Raw genomic sequence first — 15,442 nt, 5'->3', positions numbered from 1 at the left:
TTATTTTTGTCCAGTTTCTGATTTCCAAAGCTTGTGGCTTGTGTCCCTGTATGCATGTGGCGTGGGCCGAACTGTCCAGAAAGGTCTCCTCTATTACTCATGTGAATCTTTGTGTTCCTTTATTCTCGTTCAGGTAGAAAACCTTTAAAGGTTAAACTAACGCCATCTCGCGAATGTTAGTCCATATTTAAACCACTGCTTTCCATATCAGGATCACCTTTACTGTCTTCATGGCAAATGTTTCAAGGATATTTTTAGATGACTTCTACTGAACAATCATCTTTTTAATTCGCTTTCATTATCGTACATCATGTCTACACCGGATGCGGCGCGATGCGACACACAAGAGTTTCGGGCGTTTTGGCAATTGGTCTGCATTGAAAGTAAGAACATGGAGGAATGAGACTGACAAGAAATTTGACCTTAGACCTCAAAGTGATAAGGATTTATTTTTATATTGAGATTTATACATTATCTGAAAGCTGACTAAATAAAACTTAACATTGGGTTTGTAAGAATGGCAAGATGTGGCAGAGAAACTATAAAAAAATCTGGGCAGCGTTTTCCGAAACCTTCTTATCGCTACATTGTTCTTAAATTATACCTTAAGCTGTACCTTATTGTTAATATGTGTTTCCCGAAATGTTCATAGTTAAGTATACGTTCTGTATATCATACGTTCGGAAGGTTGGTCTGAAGCGCTCTTAGCTATACCTTATCGCTGTTAACAGTTCACCCCGCTAGTGACCACTGTGAAAAAAAGCTTCTTTACATCACCCGTCAATACAAATAAAATCTAAAGTTAATACGCCAGTATTTTGATGTGTTTTCATTCAAAGAAGATAATTGTCACACTGATGGTTGTAAGATTATATTATCTAAAGGTGCATAAGATAGCAAATCAAAGAATTAAGATTAGCCTATATTTAAAGAGAATGGTTGTGGTAGGGGGGGGGCACGGTGGCTTAGTGGTTAGCACGTTCGCCTCACACCTCCAGGGTTGGGGGTTCGATTCCCGCTTCCGACTTGTGTGTGTGTGGAGTTTGCATGTTCTCCCCGTGCCTCGGGGGTTTCCTCCGGGTACTCCGGTTTCCTCCCCTGGTCCAAAGACATGCATGGTAGGTTGATTGGCATCTCTGGAAAAATTGTCCGTAGGGTGTGAGTGCGTGAGTGAGTGAATGAGTGAGTGAGTGAGTGTGTGTGCCCTGCGATGGGTTGGCACTCCATCCAGGGTGTATCCTGCCTTGATGCCCGATGACTCCTGAGATAGGCGCAGGCTCCCCGTGACCCGAGGTAGTTCGGATAAGCGGTAGAAAATGGAATGGTTGTGGTAGGAAGTTTAGTCAAACTGCAGTGAATATTTTTGCTAAATCAAAGATGGCGCCATCCACGGAGTGTATCTGCGTTTAATCTAAGAATATCTGCCTAAAATTTACAGTATGCTGCAATTATGAAAATAAAAGATAACCTGCCACGGCAGCAAATTCACCAGCTTTCGGATCTTGTTGGTCCGACTTTTTCAAGACAAACTCAACGAAGCAGCCCCTAAATTCAGCTCTAGGGGTTTTTCTAGGGTTTTATTGAGTAAATAAAGAGAATATAGCAACATATAGAATGATAATACAAATCAGGGGTTCCCAAACACAGGTATAATCAAAGGTAGGTTATCTCATGGCACACCTTTTAAATGGAAAATGGGGAAAAACACACATTCACTTCCTTTTAATTCTTTTTTTTGGTCATGAATGAATAAGTTTAATTGCAATTTCAACATATCTTACTTACATATCTTGTAGGGCTGCACAATTATGGCATACTTGTTTATATTATGCCTCTTGATTTTGTTAAATATATTTTAATGTTTTAATAAATGCGGCCATAATCCACTTCCCTTGGGCTGTTAATATGCCCCTTGCGCATCCAGTGTCCAATTACAATAAATGCTTAAGTGTAATTGTTAGTTGGTGGAATAAAATAATTAAATGCACCGCAATAGAAAGTGGCTTAGCTTGACCCTCCTTATGACCCAAAGTTTGAGAACCTTTAATTTAAATGTCTATACTGCCAGTTAGTGTGGTGGATTGATACATTTGGGCATAAGATTGCGGGTTCGCAAACTCATTTCACAATTAAATAATATCCATTGTTGGATTTAGTTTGCAATTGTTTTTTTATCCTATGAGTCCTAATAAATGCAACTTCAACTATTTACAAAGTGCTTATTTTATAAAGAATGCCACTGCCTCACATAAAGCAGTGAAGCACTCCCTGTATAGAGTGAATTTTTGATTGTCCAGTAATCGATATCCATTAATTCAGCACCACTACCATGGACAGCACCTGGTAACGTGGCCGTAGGAAGGTAACCTCCTATGGTATAGTTCGGGGAAAACCCTAGAAAAGGTTGAAGTTAAGGTGTTCTTAAAGTCTTTGTAGCGTGCTAGAGACAAGGTTATCGGGAAACGCAGCCATGGAATATAAGGGGGGAAAAAATCACAATATTGAGAAAATCGCCTTTAAAGTTGTCCATCTTAGGCGATATAACAGGTGGTTTAATAAAGTTATATATATTTACGGTGAGAAATTACAAAATATCTTCATGGAACATGATCTTTACCTGAGCATCCACATCTACTAAATGCTAGCTCACAGCTCTGGCTATGCTGTCTTTGCTCTCTTGCTCAAAGAACTTGTAGAAACTGTAGAAAAACAGAGATACTCATCTTAAACATTTAATTGATTTTTATGCTTTGAGTTACTTTGCCTAAGGTTGCGTATGTTTATTTCTTGTTTGACAGGTGTTATACACGGGTTCAGCGCGGGAGCGGAGTTACACAGTATTAGGACTCAAGCCCTATGAGCAGTACAGTTTTACTGTGACCGTGTGCAACAGACAGGGTTGTGTGAGCAGCTTGCCTGGCTCAGGCCGAACTCTACCCTCTGGTGAGTACCACATCTACTGTACACACTGTGTATTTATTAATTTAGCAGATGCTTTTATCCAACGACTTACAAATGAGAGAACATATAACATTTGTTGATTACTAGAGGAAAATAAACAACAATAAAGAAACCAACGTTTCTTTGTTTTTACAAAGTTTGTGGGGGAAAGTTTTTCAAGCAATTTGGTGCCTTAATGTGATTGAGTCATTAGGCGTCGCTCATTTTCTTAAATGAGGAATATGGAGATTTCAGTGGCATCAAGTGGTAAGGTTGCGAATTGCAACCAATGGCTTACTTCACCCCTCCCTTTCAAAGCACTACAGCGGATCTCTCAGGACAAAGATGTCGTCACATTTCGCTTCTTTGTCGATGGAGATAATGTATTTATGAAACGCGCTCTGCAGAGCAGTTTGTCTGTTTAGGGCTACTATAGAAACAACATGACTAATTCCATTCTTGGGGACTTGCGATGTATGTAGATAGAAATAGCTCATTCTAATGGAATAAAAATCATAACACTTCATTATGTAATGTCTTTATAAGCCTCTGAAGACATAGTTATGTATATTATATTGGACTTCTGTCAATAGATAAAAAAAGCACATTTAAACCAGGCATATATTTACTGGGCAATTTGAGCAATTTATTTCTTAAATACCTGCTCTCACTGCATGGCTCTAGTCTGTAACCAAATGGTTGTATGTTTTTTCTCAATGGTTGCACCGATGCGATTGCCATACTGATCATCAATATATATATTTTTTGCGCGTTATAAATTTAATGCGCAGAAGTGTTATATTGTGCAAGTGGCGAATCCAGTCATTTCGTCTCCCCTCCTTCAGCCATTCGCTTATCTATCTGTCCCCCCGCCCCCTGAAAGACGTAATTTGCCGCGGGTGCACTGTGAAGAGCCGGTGTGGTGCCGAAAATTTTCAGCGAAATTATGACTCCACCATTGCCCATTACATTAAATTTTAGAATAAGGTGTGGGGAGGGAGTTAGTGAATCCCACAGCAGTTGTTTTGAGGGGAGTCGCAACAAAATGCATGTGTCACAGTATTAGATCCGTATATCTGTATTCTCACTCTTAAAGGGGCAGCTTGGATAATAAAGATCTCCACTTATAATTTTGATCAAACAACAAAGGATGGGCCCAAAATCTCACTGACTTTAAAGGAATTGTGTTTTCTTTATGCAATTTGAGTTGTTAAAACAAAGAAGAATGTAGCATACAATAATTTAGTTTTTAAAAATGTGCATTAAATACACTTAAAAGTGACAGACAGTTTATGTCTAAGCAATTAAATCAATAATCATTATATCATAAACAAATTTTTTTTTTTTTCATTTTTTTTTTTTAATATATTTAACATATTTGGATGTAGTTTTCTTTTTTTCTTTTTCCTGCCTCACCTCATGACTCTGGGGCTACCAAATTAAGGGTCTCTCTGAAATGTTTAAATGTTTAGTCAATGTTGAAATGGTTATCATGTTACACACTGCTGATTATTCTTCAATACAAGCCCCCTTAATGACAAAAATATAAATATTATTTTATTTCCAGTACAAATTTCAACATATTTGTATTACTTTAGAGTAGAAGTGCTTTCAATTCTCCCCTACTGATTTGACTTTACAGCCCACATCACTAAGTATGCTGTTCATTCCTCATTGTTCTCTAAGAACCAATCCCAGCACTTTGACTTTCATAATGCAATAATAAATGCACATACAATATGCACATGCGTTTGGGGGCGAACGCTCAACATCCAATTACCTGCGCAAACTACGATATATGTTTCCATCCAAGAGAGAAGAACCCAATAGGTGTTAATTCTTATGTTAATATTAATGAACTGCCTTTAATGGAAAGTGTCTGTCATTACTCACCGTCAGATTGGTGAATACGTCCCCCTCGGTGAAGGCCGGGCCGGACCACCTTTAATTGTGTACGTAAACCCATTGGCAAAGTGGAGCACATTCAGTATTGTCTGGCCTGCTCTCAATTTAGCGGAAAGTCTTTTATCTCAAAGGAATACAAACTGAAGCTATTTTAGATTCACTCTCAGGTTATCTCTATATTATTTTCATACTTTAAAATTGATGAATTTTGAATAGTCAAGCAGTCCGAGGAAATGTGGTTTGTTCTTTGCGCAATTTCTGAAACTGTGTCATCAAGAGTGCTAGTTTTTATCAGACCGTCTCTCTCTCTCTCCCTCTCTCTCTCTCTCTCTCTCTTGCATTTGATGTCATTTTTGAGTCACATTTCACCGATTGGACCGCTGTACTACAGTATTTATTTCTGTCAGTGCCCACATTAAATGTAAGGAAGTACACATTTACTTCATGACAATCACCAGTCATCATTTCCCCTTCAGTTCTCTCATTTTCTCTTTTATTTCGCCTTTAGTTTCCCTCTGTGCTCACGTGACGTGCTAATGAGTCAAACCAACCCCTCAGTCTGGATTCTACAGTCCACTTCTTACTACTTCATTTGCGGCCCAAGCCCAGAAATTCATTGTGCGGCAGTAAAAACAATTTACTGTTAATTACAAGGAGAAAAATGTGCCGTATCGCTCTCGCCGATTGCTGTGAATCACCGCGCACTCCTGGAGATTTATAAGGAATATGTAAGTAGGATGAATTAGCAGGGTTTAATAACAGAGGCACAAATCATGCGGCCTTCAAGGGGCTTTAATTGATACAGTGGAATGTGATGGGCATGAATCAGTAAGGCGCACAGCTCTGCTCTAACATATGGTCAGCTCAATATGCCGCAGACGATGTCATCGGCTCTTCCATATGGCATGAAGCGCTTAACGCTTTGCCTCTGTTTATATTGTTATTGCTAAAAAACAGTAAAAGTATAGCAGTTGTTGTTTGTTTATTGCTTTTAACAACACAGTAGATACACATTATTATGCTAACATTGCATGTTAGTTTGGACACATGTGTAGATTGTGTGCATATTCTCGTATATAAGTGTATTTCTTGTTTGCTTACTGGGTGGTTTGATGCTTTTTATGTACTCTCCAAACTATAAGAATAAAATTGAGCAAAGTAGATAAAAGCAATCAAAAAGTTATATTTAGCCAAAACAGATTTTTCATCATTTATTAATTTACCATAATGTATTCATAAAAAGAAAAACAAGCACAGAATAAGATATTTTGAGAAATGTCAATGTGAACAACGCAAGTCAATGTGAACCAGTATTATTTGGCTACCAACTTTACTCTTTAAAATATCTTCTTTTGCGTTTTGCAGGAGAAAGTCATTCAAGATTGGAATGAAAAAAGGGTAAATGAGTAAATGATAAAAAACTATTTTGAAGCGTTTGGTAATCAAATAACTTTGGCCCCCATTGACTTCCATTGTATGAACAAAACCACATTTTGAGAAAAGACATTTCTCAATATATCGTATTTTGTGTTCCTCAAAAGAAAGAATCATATACAATTTAAGAACAAGGGTGAGGTAAATAATGACATAATTTTTTTAAAAAATCACTTTGTTGCAATTTGTAATAACTATACGTACCTGTTGATGCAAGTATTTTTTACCGTAATTTCAGGTCTTTGTTGACTCCTACTCCTAGTTTAGCACAAATGTATTGCCTAATTCATCAAAGTTCTGCACACAACAAGCTACTTTTAACGTCTTTACACACCTCCTGTATGACTGAACAAACAGCACGCTGACTGACTCAACACAACCTGTTGTCTGGTCCACTTAAGACTATGTCTCCCTCAAGCCTTGTTTTCTCCACTCCTCTGCCAGGATTTAATGTTGATGATCGCAATTTATTTGAGTCTTACCTCCATTTTATGACTGTCTGTATACACAATGCACATCACTATTACATCAATGCACTATTAGACAGAATTACCATCTGTTCAAAGCGAGAAGTCAACATCTGCTTTCTCTAAGCGAAATGACATCAAATTGCTTTAAATATCGCACCACCGAAATGAACGGAAAGATGCTTAAGTTATTCATATTTTTACAGCAGAATAGTTAGATGAATGTCTGTCATCTCTACAGAGCACAGCTGTGGAAATAAATCCAGCAATTTGTTTTTAATCATTTGGATTTTATGTCCTACATTTCTCTTTTAATGGACATTCTTTAAGGCAAGATTAAATTGTTTTTGATTTATCGTCACCGGAATGCACAGAAGTGTCAATTTCTATTGAACAGACCAGCAAGATCTCAGCAGAAACAATATTTGATCGTTTGTTCCTGTTTGCGGTCTGGGATTTGCTCGTATATAATCAATGAAAATTGCATTAATCAACAAGGCGGAATATGAGAAAAGATCAAACAGGATTGTACATAAGCAGCATGAGAGTCAAAATCATTGCGATTTTACAAGGCAACACAATATACACAACTTAAAGGAACAGTTCAACCCACCCCCCTAAAACAAATCTGTCATTGTTTATTCATCCCTATGTTGTTCAAAAAAATATATTTTCAGAAATGTCTCAGCTGTTTTGTGTCCATACAATAAAAGTCAATGTTTTTGTTCACCAACATTCTTCATCTTTAGTTAAGTTCTGCAGAAGAAAGAAAGTCATACAGGTTCGGAATGACATGAGGATGAGTAAAAATGAAGAAAGAGCGCTCGATTTTGAGTCAACTATCCCTTTAATATGCTATTGTTTTTAGTTATTTCATTCAGAAGTTATAGTCCCAATATACAAATAATAAAAGAACATTATTTTATGTGTGCTGCGGTGTTTTAAAGGAATAGTTTACATTCAACATGAAAATTCTGTCATCATTTATTCACCCTGTTGTCTTTTCAAACATGTGATTTTCTTTCTTCTGCAAAACACAAAAGATATTTTGTGATATCTTTTATAAACCAACGGTTTTCAGTTACCAACATTTTTCAAAATATCTTCTTTTGTGATATGCAGAAAAAAAAAGAAAGTCATACAAGTTTGAAATGACAAGAGGAAGTGTAAATAATGACAGAATTTTCATTTTAAAGGTGTTGTGTTCATCACAACAGGAACGCTGTATTGGCCAATCAGAATCCATATTGTTTTTATAAAATATGTGCAGTATTATCCATATATATTACCAAAATATTACCAATTTTTTTTATTTTTTAGCTGCTATATTGCATGTATCAATGTCAAACCAACATCCATAATTTCAAAAACCAGGCAATGCTTCAGTTTGCCCCTCCTTTCCCTTTTCCACATAAAAAAGGCATCATAATTCTCTTTTGAGCACACTCACATGCCCTCTCTGATGGGGACATAAGCCTGTAGCATTTTAAAAAGGACCACGCTCCCATTATTGATCTTGTTGAAATGTGAACAGCTAATCAAGAGTTGATGGTAATGTTCAATGTATATTACATCCATAAAGACAAGCAGAACAAGCGGACCCTGCATGTACACATCGCATCGACTCGAAATACACCGTGCATATGTTCCCCCCGCCCCAGAAGGTTACACAATTATGCATAAATCAATACTTTTCCTGTTAGAGAAATAAGTATGATATTCCACGGAAAACATCAGGGCGTATAAAACAGCAAACACTCAGACTGGGTTGTAATTGGCGCTAGACATGTCCGTCTTTGACTTAGTCATTAATATGATGATGGCAATATTAACCTTTTTGCCGAGCCTGTGAACCATGTCAAAACATTAAATGCGCTGATTTGAAACACAAACCAAGCACCGTTAGATGGGATCCTGTAATGTTTAAATGCTGGATACTAAGGAATTTGTTTTGTTCAACTTGTTTTGCTGTATACATCATTTTCTCTCCTGTTCTTAAAGTTGAAAATAAACATCTTTTCACCATGTAATGATTGCTTCCTTTGTAGTGCTTAAGTGTATGCACTGCCACGTCAGTCACACTTCAATTTTACCGCTGTATGTTTTAAGGCAAAAACGATAAACGTCCGGCGAGACTTCACACAAATCCTATTAAATCAGCGGGGGGATTTCAAATGATATCAGAGTTTCAATTATATAGACTCAAGTGCTATTGATTGAATGTAATTTATGACTCGTGCGCCATGATGGGCCTTGGAAGACAACACGCTCGTTCCCTACGGAGGGTTTTTATTAGCGCTGTCGGTGTGGACGGCCTGACAGCCAGAATGGGCTAAATGCACGGAGGATGTGTCAGGCCAAGGTAATTTACCTCCTCTGTACCTACGTGAGAGCCCCATTAGATCATTACAGCTGCATGTATGAAACCGAGCCATGACTATAAACGCACATCTCTTTTTTTTCATTACACATATCTCTTCATCCTTTTCTCTTTCCTGTTTCAACAGCTCCCGCAGGTCTGAAGGCCCCAGCGTTAATGCCATTGAATACGACTGCTATGAAGATTTCTTGGGATGCCCCGGCCGAGCTGAACGGGCCTCCGCCTGTCTATCACGTGGAGCGGATGGATGTGTCTTTTTCTGATGCCCAGGGTCCGGTTATAAGGGGGAGACGCTTCACAGGGAGCGGATACTTTAAATTTCCAAGTTCAACGCTGCCGGTTAACACTGACTTCACAGGTATGGGTCACATCAGTGCTTTATGTTGTTCAAACTGTACAGGATAGGGATTTAACTCCACTCAATATATTTATGTAGCGCTTTTTTACAATTTTCATTTTTAAAAAGCAGCTATACATGAGACATATTGACAAATATAATAAACAAGAAAAAAGGTGAATACACAGAAAACAAATATTCCCACAAACAAACGATCCACACACACAATATACATAGACGCACACACGGACGCGCAGACATACGGACGAGCATGCACACACACACACACAGACAAGCATGCACACACACAGACACACGCACACGCATGCACAGTGAAAGCACACCTTTAAGATTAAGGAGAGTGAAACACAGGTCAAATATTAAACAGAATATAAATTCCTATATGCAATATTAATTATGTAAAACTTTAAAATTCTATTTTTAAAAAGCATTTAAAGTCTTGTTAGTTGTCAAGAGCAACAAAATGTTTTGGGATTTTATAACTTACTCAGTTAAAGGCATAGTTCACCCAAATATGAAAATTCTGTCATCATTTACTCACCCTATTGTCATTTCAAACCTACGGTATATGACTTTCTTTCTTCTCCAGAACACAAAATAAAATATTATGAAGAATGTTGGTAACCCAACCACAGCGGTACCCATCGACTTGCATTGGTTTTGTGTCAAATAATACAAAAGAAGTGAATGGATGCCGCCAATATTCGGTAACCAACATTAATTTCATTTTTTTCATTTATGCATATGGCAGACACTTTTATCCAAAGTGACTTACATTGCATTGTATTATACATTTGTTTCTGCCTATGTGCAATCCCCTTGGATCGAGCCATTAACCTTGGCATTTCTAGTGCCATGCTCCAACAACTGAGCCACAGGAAAGCTAATGTCTTCAAGCCAACATTCCACAAAATGTATTTTTTCGTGTTCTGCAGAAAAAAGAAAGTCATACAGTTTTGAAATGACAAGATGTTGAGTTAATTATGACAGAATCTTTATTTTTTGGTGAATAATCACTTTAATAGGTGAAATACTGGAAAGCAAGTGTTCCTGTTGTTCAGCTGGTATACTCTGGCACTGCCCATGTCAATGTCATGAATTCGATAAACATCTCAGATTTGTCTAAAACACTCAAAACTAGTTTTGTTAAAATCAAAACAGTATTTCCTCAGCTTTAAAAAATGCTCAAACGGACCACTCCCACCCCATAACTCCGCCCCAAACACTCTTTATTCATCTCTCACTCCGTTCCTCACTCCTTTGCATCCCGACGTATTAATGACTTCCATGATTAAACAAAGGGCAATTATACTTTTGTTTACAAACATAATTGGGGAATTGAGTTTCAAATGAATACAGGTTCCGGTTCATCTACTAATGCAAAAATCCTCCAGCCCGCCATTTGTTTAGATTACTTGCAATTTAATTGCGTTAAATACTCAGAAGGCGTCGCTTTAACTTATCAGATTGGTCAGTGTGATTTGACAGCGGAGGCAAACATCAGATGACCTCTTCACTGAGTGACATCAGAAGGATATTTGGAAGTTATTTAGACATAATGTTTAATGTTACACATGATTATAACTCAGTTTAGGTGCCGTGTCCCCATTATATTTGATGAAAAATCTGTTATTCTAAAAGGGATATTTCACCCAAAAATGAAAATCCTGTCATCATATACTTACAGTAGGCCTTCCTTTTTTTAAACCCGTATATCATTCTTTCTTGTGCATAACACAAAAGAAGGTATTTTGAAGAATGTTTGGTAACCGAACAAGGCGGTAGCCATTGACTTGCAATGGTTCTGTGTCAATACGTGAATGAGCAACACAATGGTATGGTTACCAATATTCCTCAAAATATCTTTTTTGTGTGTTCTACCGAAGAATGTCATACAGGCTTGAAATGATAACATTTCATATTTGTGTGAACTATCCCTTTAAAGAAACCTGTTGAGAACCGTCCATTTCTGGCACATCAGGGCCCCCTAGACTCCAGCAGGTTCCCTATAAGAGAACTACCGCTGAACTAATTTCCACCTTATTATTCCCCAGCCTCCCTCTCCATAACCCACAAACGGACATGAAACCATGTCATGTCGTCGGCCCTTTTTATTGGACACATGCTCTGAGATATCAGGGAAATCTGACTTTATTTATATTAAAACGAGGCAATTAGTAGATCCTCCCTTAGAAGTCGGGGACGTTAAATTGCCTCCTTAAGGATCGTGCATATAAATGGGTGACCCTTCGTGACCTTGCAATTTCAGGAAATGAATGGCCATTTCCTCCTCTAACTCTATTAACATTTAGCACTGCAATTTCCAGTTTTTTTCCTTAAATAATGACAAACGGATAAATCTTTATAAATCAAGCCCTGAGTTGAGTTCAGCTCACTCCCTAATTGATCAATGGGTGCAGTCAAAGTGGTGAGCTCGTCCTTGGGCCTGCTGGGATTATAAATGGCCAGCAAGTAATGAAGGGACCCGAAGAACAAACCAGGACAACACCCCTTTTAGCAGACTTGATTTGCACACCTTCGTTTCCTCCTGGTTTTATAACATGAGATTATAAACAGATAAAGTCAGACGTAATCGTGTTGTGGTGATCTTTGTGAGAAACTAACTTTTTTTAAATAAGATGTTTGTTTTATCGAGCTCTGGAGAAATCGTCCTGCTCGATGGTTGAAATGAGGCATAATGACACAAAAAGCAATGAACAAATAGCATGCTCAGGGACAAATACTTTGTGTATTATTGAAATTTAGCCAAAGCAATAAATTAAGCAAAATCAATGGTCATCTAATCTTGTGCTGGAAATAACTTTGTTAATGGATACAACTTTGGAACAAATCAAAGAAAAAACAAGATTAAAATGCAGCGTGGTTTAGGTGAATTGACTCAAGTTTTGATCCTCATTGATATTTAGCAGTGTTTTTCTTTTACTCAGTTTTTATGTTTTAAAGTGCTTACTGACAAGCCCAGTCTTTCAGTTTTGTTTTATTTGTAATTTATTTACTTTTTTCTTGTCCTTATATTGTGTGTCGTACTTATTCTGTTTAAAAAACGTATTTCCTAGTCAAATCTTTTTGTCAAATCTGCATGGAGTGGCAGTGAATAAATGTACCATTTGCTTCGAAATGGGAGGCAGTTATACATGAGAATAAAGCAATTTTCAAAGACTACATGCTATTGTAGCACAGAATGTTAAATGATACAAATGATTTTCCTTAATTAATTTGATTGATTGTTAAACGGCCGCAGTCAGTGGAAAGTAGAGGGAAACTTTGTACAGACATCATTAGTTTTCCTCCATTTAAAGATTAATCATGAAAAGCTCTGGCTCTTTAATTCTGTAATTTGTATATTTAATGGGGTGCTGCAGAATCTATGACAGTAATTAGCATTTCCTGAAAACTCATCAATACGCAACAACTTGATTAATGCCGCAATAATACCAACATGACTGAAGTTATTCGGGTTATGTACTGAGCAGATTATATTCAAATAGCCCTGTTTGTTTTACTTATGGCTGATATGATGTTTTTTGGCAAAGAAAAATATTTTGGAGTGAACTGCTTTGCCATTCATTCTTATAATCCACAAACTACTAAATAATTCCTTGTCACCTATTCTCCAAACTGTTTCAGGTGTCACACCATATATAAAAAGTTTAAATGAATCCTGTAGATAAATACAAGCTAAATTAGAGGTCCATTGGGTAATTCTTTGGAAAATCTATTCACAGAAATGAAATATAATAAACATAACTGTCTTCAGAGCTGTTTTAAGATCTTACAAAATGAAACATTATGTTTTTATTTTAGAATGAGCCATTTTTATCTACATACAGGTCCCCTTGCATGGAATTTTCCCTTTTTGTTTCTTAGGGTGACCACCACCCAACAAACCAAATGTTGGAGATGTCTTGAAGAAACCTCAAAACTGTGATATAATAACCTATAATAAACATTCTTATTTTTTAACTTATAAAAGAATGTGTTATTTAGTTCAAATTCAACAACAACATATTTAAGGCATAGATAAAATGGTATATAACATAAAAGAAATTAACGGCGATTTCAATTTAAGGTTTACTGTCTCTTTAAATTTTTAACACAGATCATCCGAGAAGTTATCATTTTGTAAACTTTGAAGATCTTCTCAAAAAGAGAAAACTAACGGAATGAAGAACAAACGACTAATGATGAGGAGTTTATCTTTTAAAATTATTGTTAAATAATGCATTTCATGATTTGCAAATAATTTCTATTTTAAAGGTCCCATTCCCATTCAACCTTTAGTTAGTGTGTAATGTTGCTGTTAGAGCATAAACAATACCTGCAAAATGATAAAGCTCAAAGTTCAGTGGCAAGCGAAATATTGTCTTAAACAGAATTTGCTTTTCAAGGAGTACAGAGAATTGCTGGAACCAAACTACAGCCCTCTTCTTCTTGGGTACATGATGTCACCATTCTGAGTGCGTTTAATAACCTCCGCCCACAGGAATACGCCAAAAAAGGGGCGAGGTATTCCTTAGAGAAGAGGAAGAGCCACTGGAGTAGAGTTCGGTTATCAGAGATCTTAAACATTGGACTGAGCTACACGCTAAACTACTTTCATTTTCATCACAGTCCTACAGCTGATAATAAGAATTCAGCTACACACATTCTAAGATAACCAACCGTAAAATAACAGCTTCCATGACTTTAACATCGGCTGTGAAAGCTGTTCTGTGTAATACACTGATATTCTGTGTGTGCATATCTCTAAAAAACTTCTATGAAACGTCCTTTGAAGTCCTTCTTGCAAATGTCTCCTGGTCAATCTGCTCGTTTCATTATCCATCTCGGGTCCAATATAAAAAGGCAAAACAAATGCTTCTGTTATTACTGTTAATTAATATAACCGCTCTGATGGCATTCGGTCCGGTGTCATTTCCCTCGCCATAGTAGGAAAAAATCGATCAACAAAGATTGAGGTATGCACATTCACTAGCAGACCTCCGTTACACTTTGATCGAGCCGCATATTTTAACTAATAAAGTGAAGTTGACGCCATTGTTACTGTTTATTAATAAAAGCTAAAGTTAATGATTACACGTTCACTGAGAGGGGCACCGACCAATCACAACAGCCTAAGAAGCGGATGCTTGCTGATATGGTTCGGGTGGGACATCTTCACACTCACTCTCTAAGCGATGAACGAATCAATTTTCATTCGGCAAATTGACATCAGAGGATCGCCACCTGATCTACTGACAGACATCGCAGCCTCTTGATGATTTAAATCAGTGCAGTCTTCTCATACATTGGATAAAAGTCAAGCTTTAAAAAATAGTTACGTTTCTCTGCGCTCGTTGGACACTGGTTTGCACCGGGTTGCTGCTTTTGACACACCGCTGTTAAATAGTAAACAAACAATGGCGGAAACAAGTGTCATGTGCGTTTCTTAATGTGACAACTAAAACCAACAGACTGATTAAAATGCGGGACATTTTCTTAATATGCAACGTGCAGGACAAGGTGTGAAAATGCTGTGCGGTACAATGCAAAGCGGGATGGGGGGTCACCCTATTGTTCCTATATGAGCCCTTAATGGAGAAACATTTCGTAAATACGTAAATGACGCGTTGATAAAAACTTTTTGTCCTTCGACAAAGTAGCGAAAACGTGACAACATCTTAGTCCTGTGTTAGCCACCGTAGTGCTTCAAAAGCGTGGGGTTGGAGTGAGCTTTTGGTTGCGATCCACAATCCCGCTTAATAACATATAAGGGACCATTTAAAAACTTTAACATTTATTTTTTCATATTTTTATTTAATATAATTTTTATATTTTTTCTGCTAGCCTCTGTCCTTATTTGGCAGATGCATAACCCAAAGCAGGATTGTAGTAAAGTGCTGATACAGTACCCGTGTAAAAGTGCTTCACATCTTCCCCATGTCTTAGCGCTAGTTT

At 37.2% G+C, this 15,442-nt stretch overlaps 1 protein-coding gene across 1 annotated transcript in view; it reads left to right on the top strand.

Annotated features, from left to right (window-relative positions):
* The window catches only part of ush2a (Usher syndrome 2A (autosomal recessive, mild)), a 202,067-nt gene that overhangs the window by 45,199 nt on the left and 141,426 nt on the right, over nucleotides 1-15,442 (top strand). The window contains exons 20-21 of the mRNA XM_056768674.1: nucleotides 2,799-2,943; nucleotides 9,254-9,484. Of these exons, the coding sequence (XP_056624652.1) occupies nucleotides 2,799-2,943; nucleotides 9,254-9,484 (376 nt within the window). The remainder of the gene's footprint in view (nucleotides 1-2,798; nucleotides 2,944-9,253; nucleotides 9,485-15,442) is intronic.

The sequence above is a fragment of the Triplophysa dalaica genome, chromosome 15, assembly GCF_015846415.1.
Source record: "Triplophysa dalaica isolate WHDGS20190420 chromosome 15, ASM1584641v1, whole genome shotgun sequence".
NCBI lineage: Eukaryota > Metazoa > Chordata > Actinopteri > Cypriniformes > Nemacheilidae > Triplophysa > Triplophysa dalaica.
The sequence above is the reverse complement of the archived record's forward strand: the minus strand, read 5'-3'. Positions and strand labels throughout refer to the sequence as shown.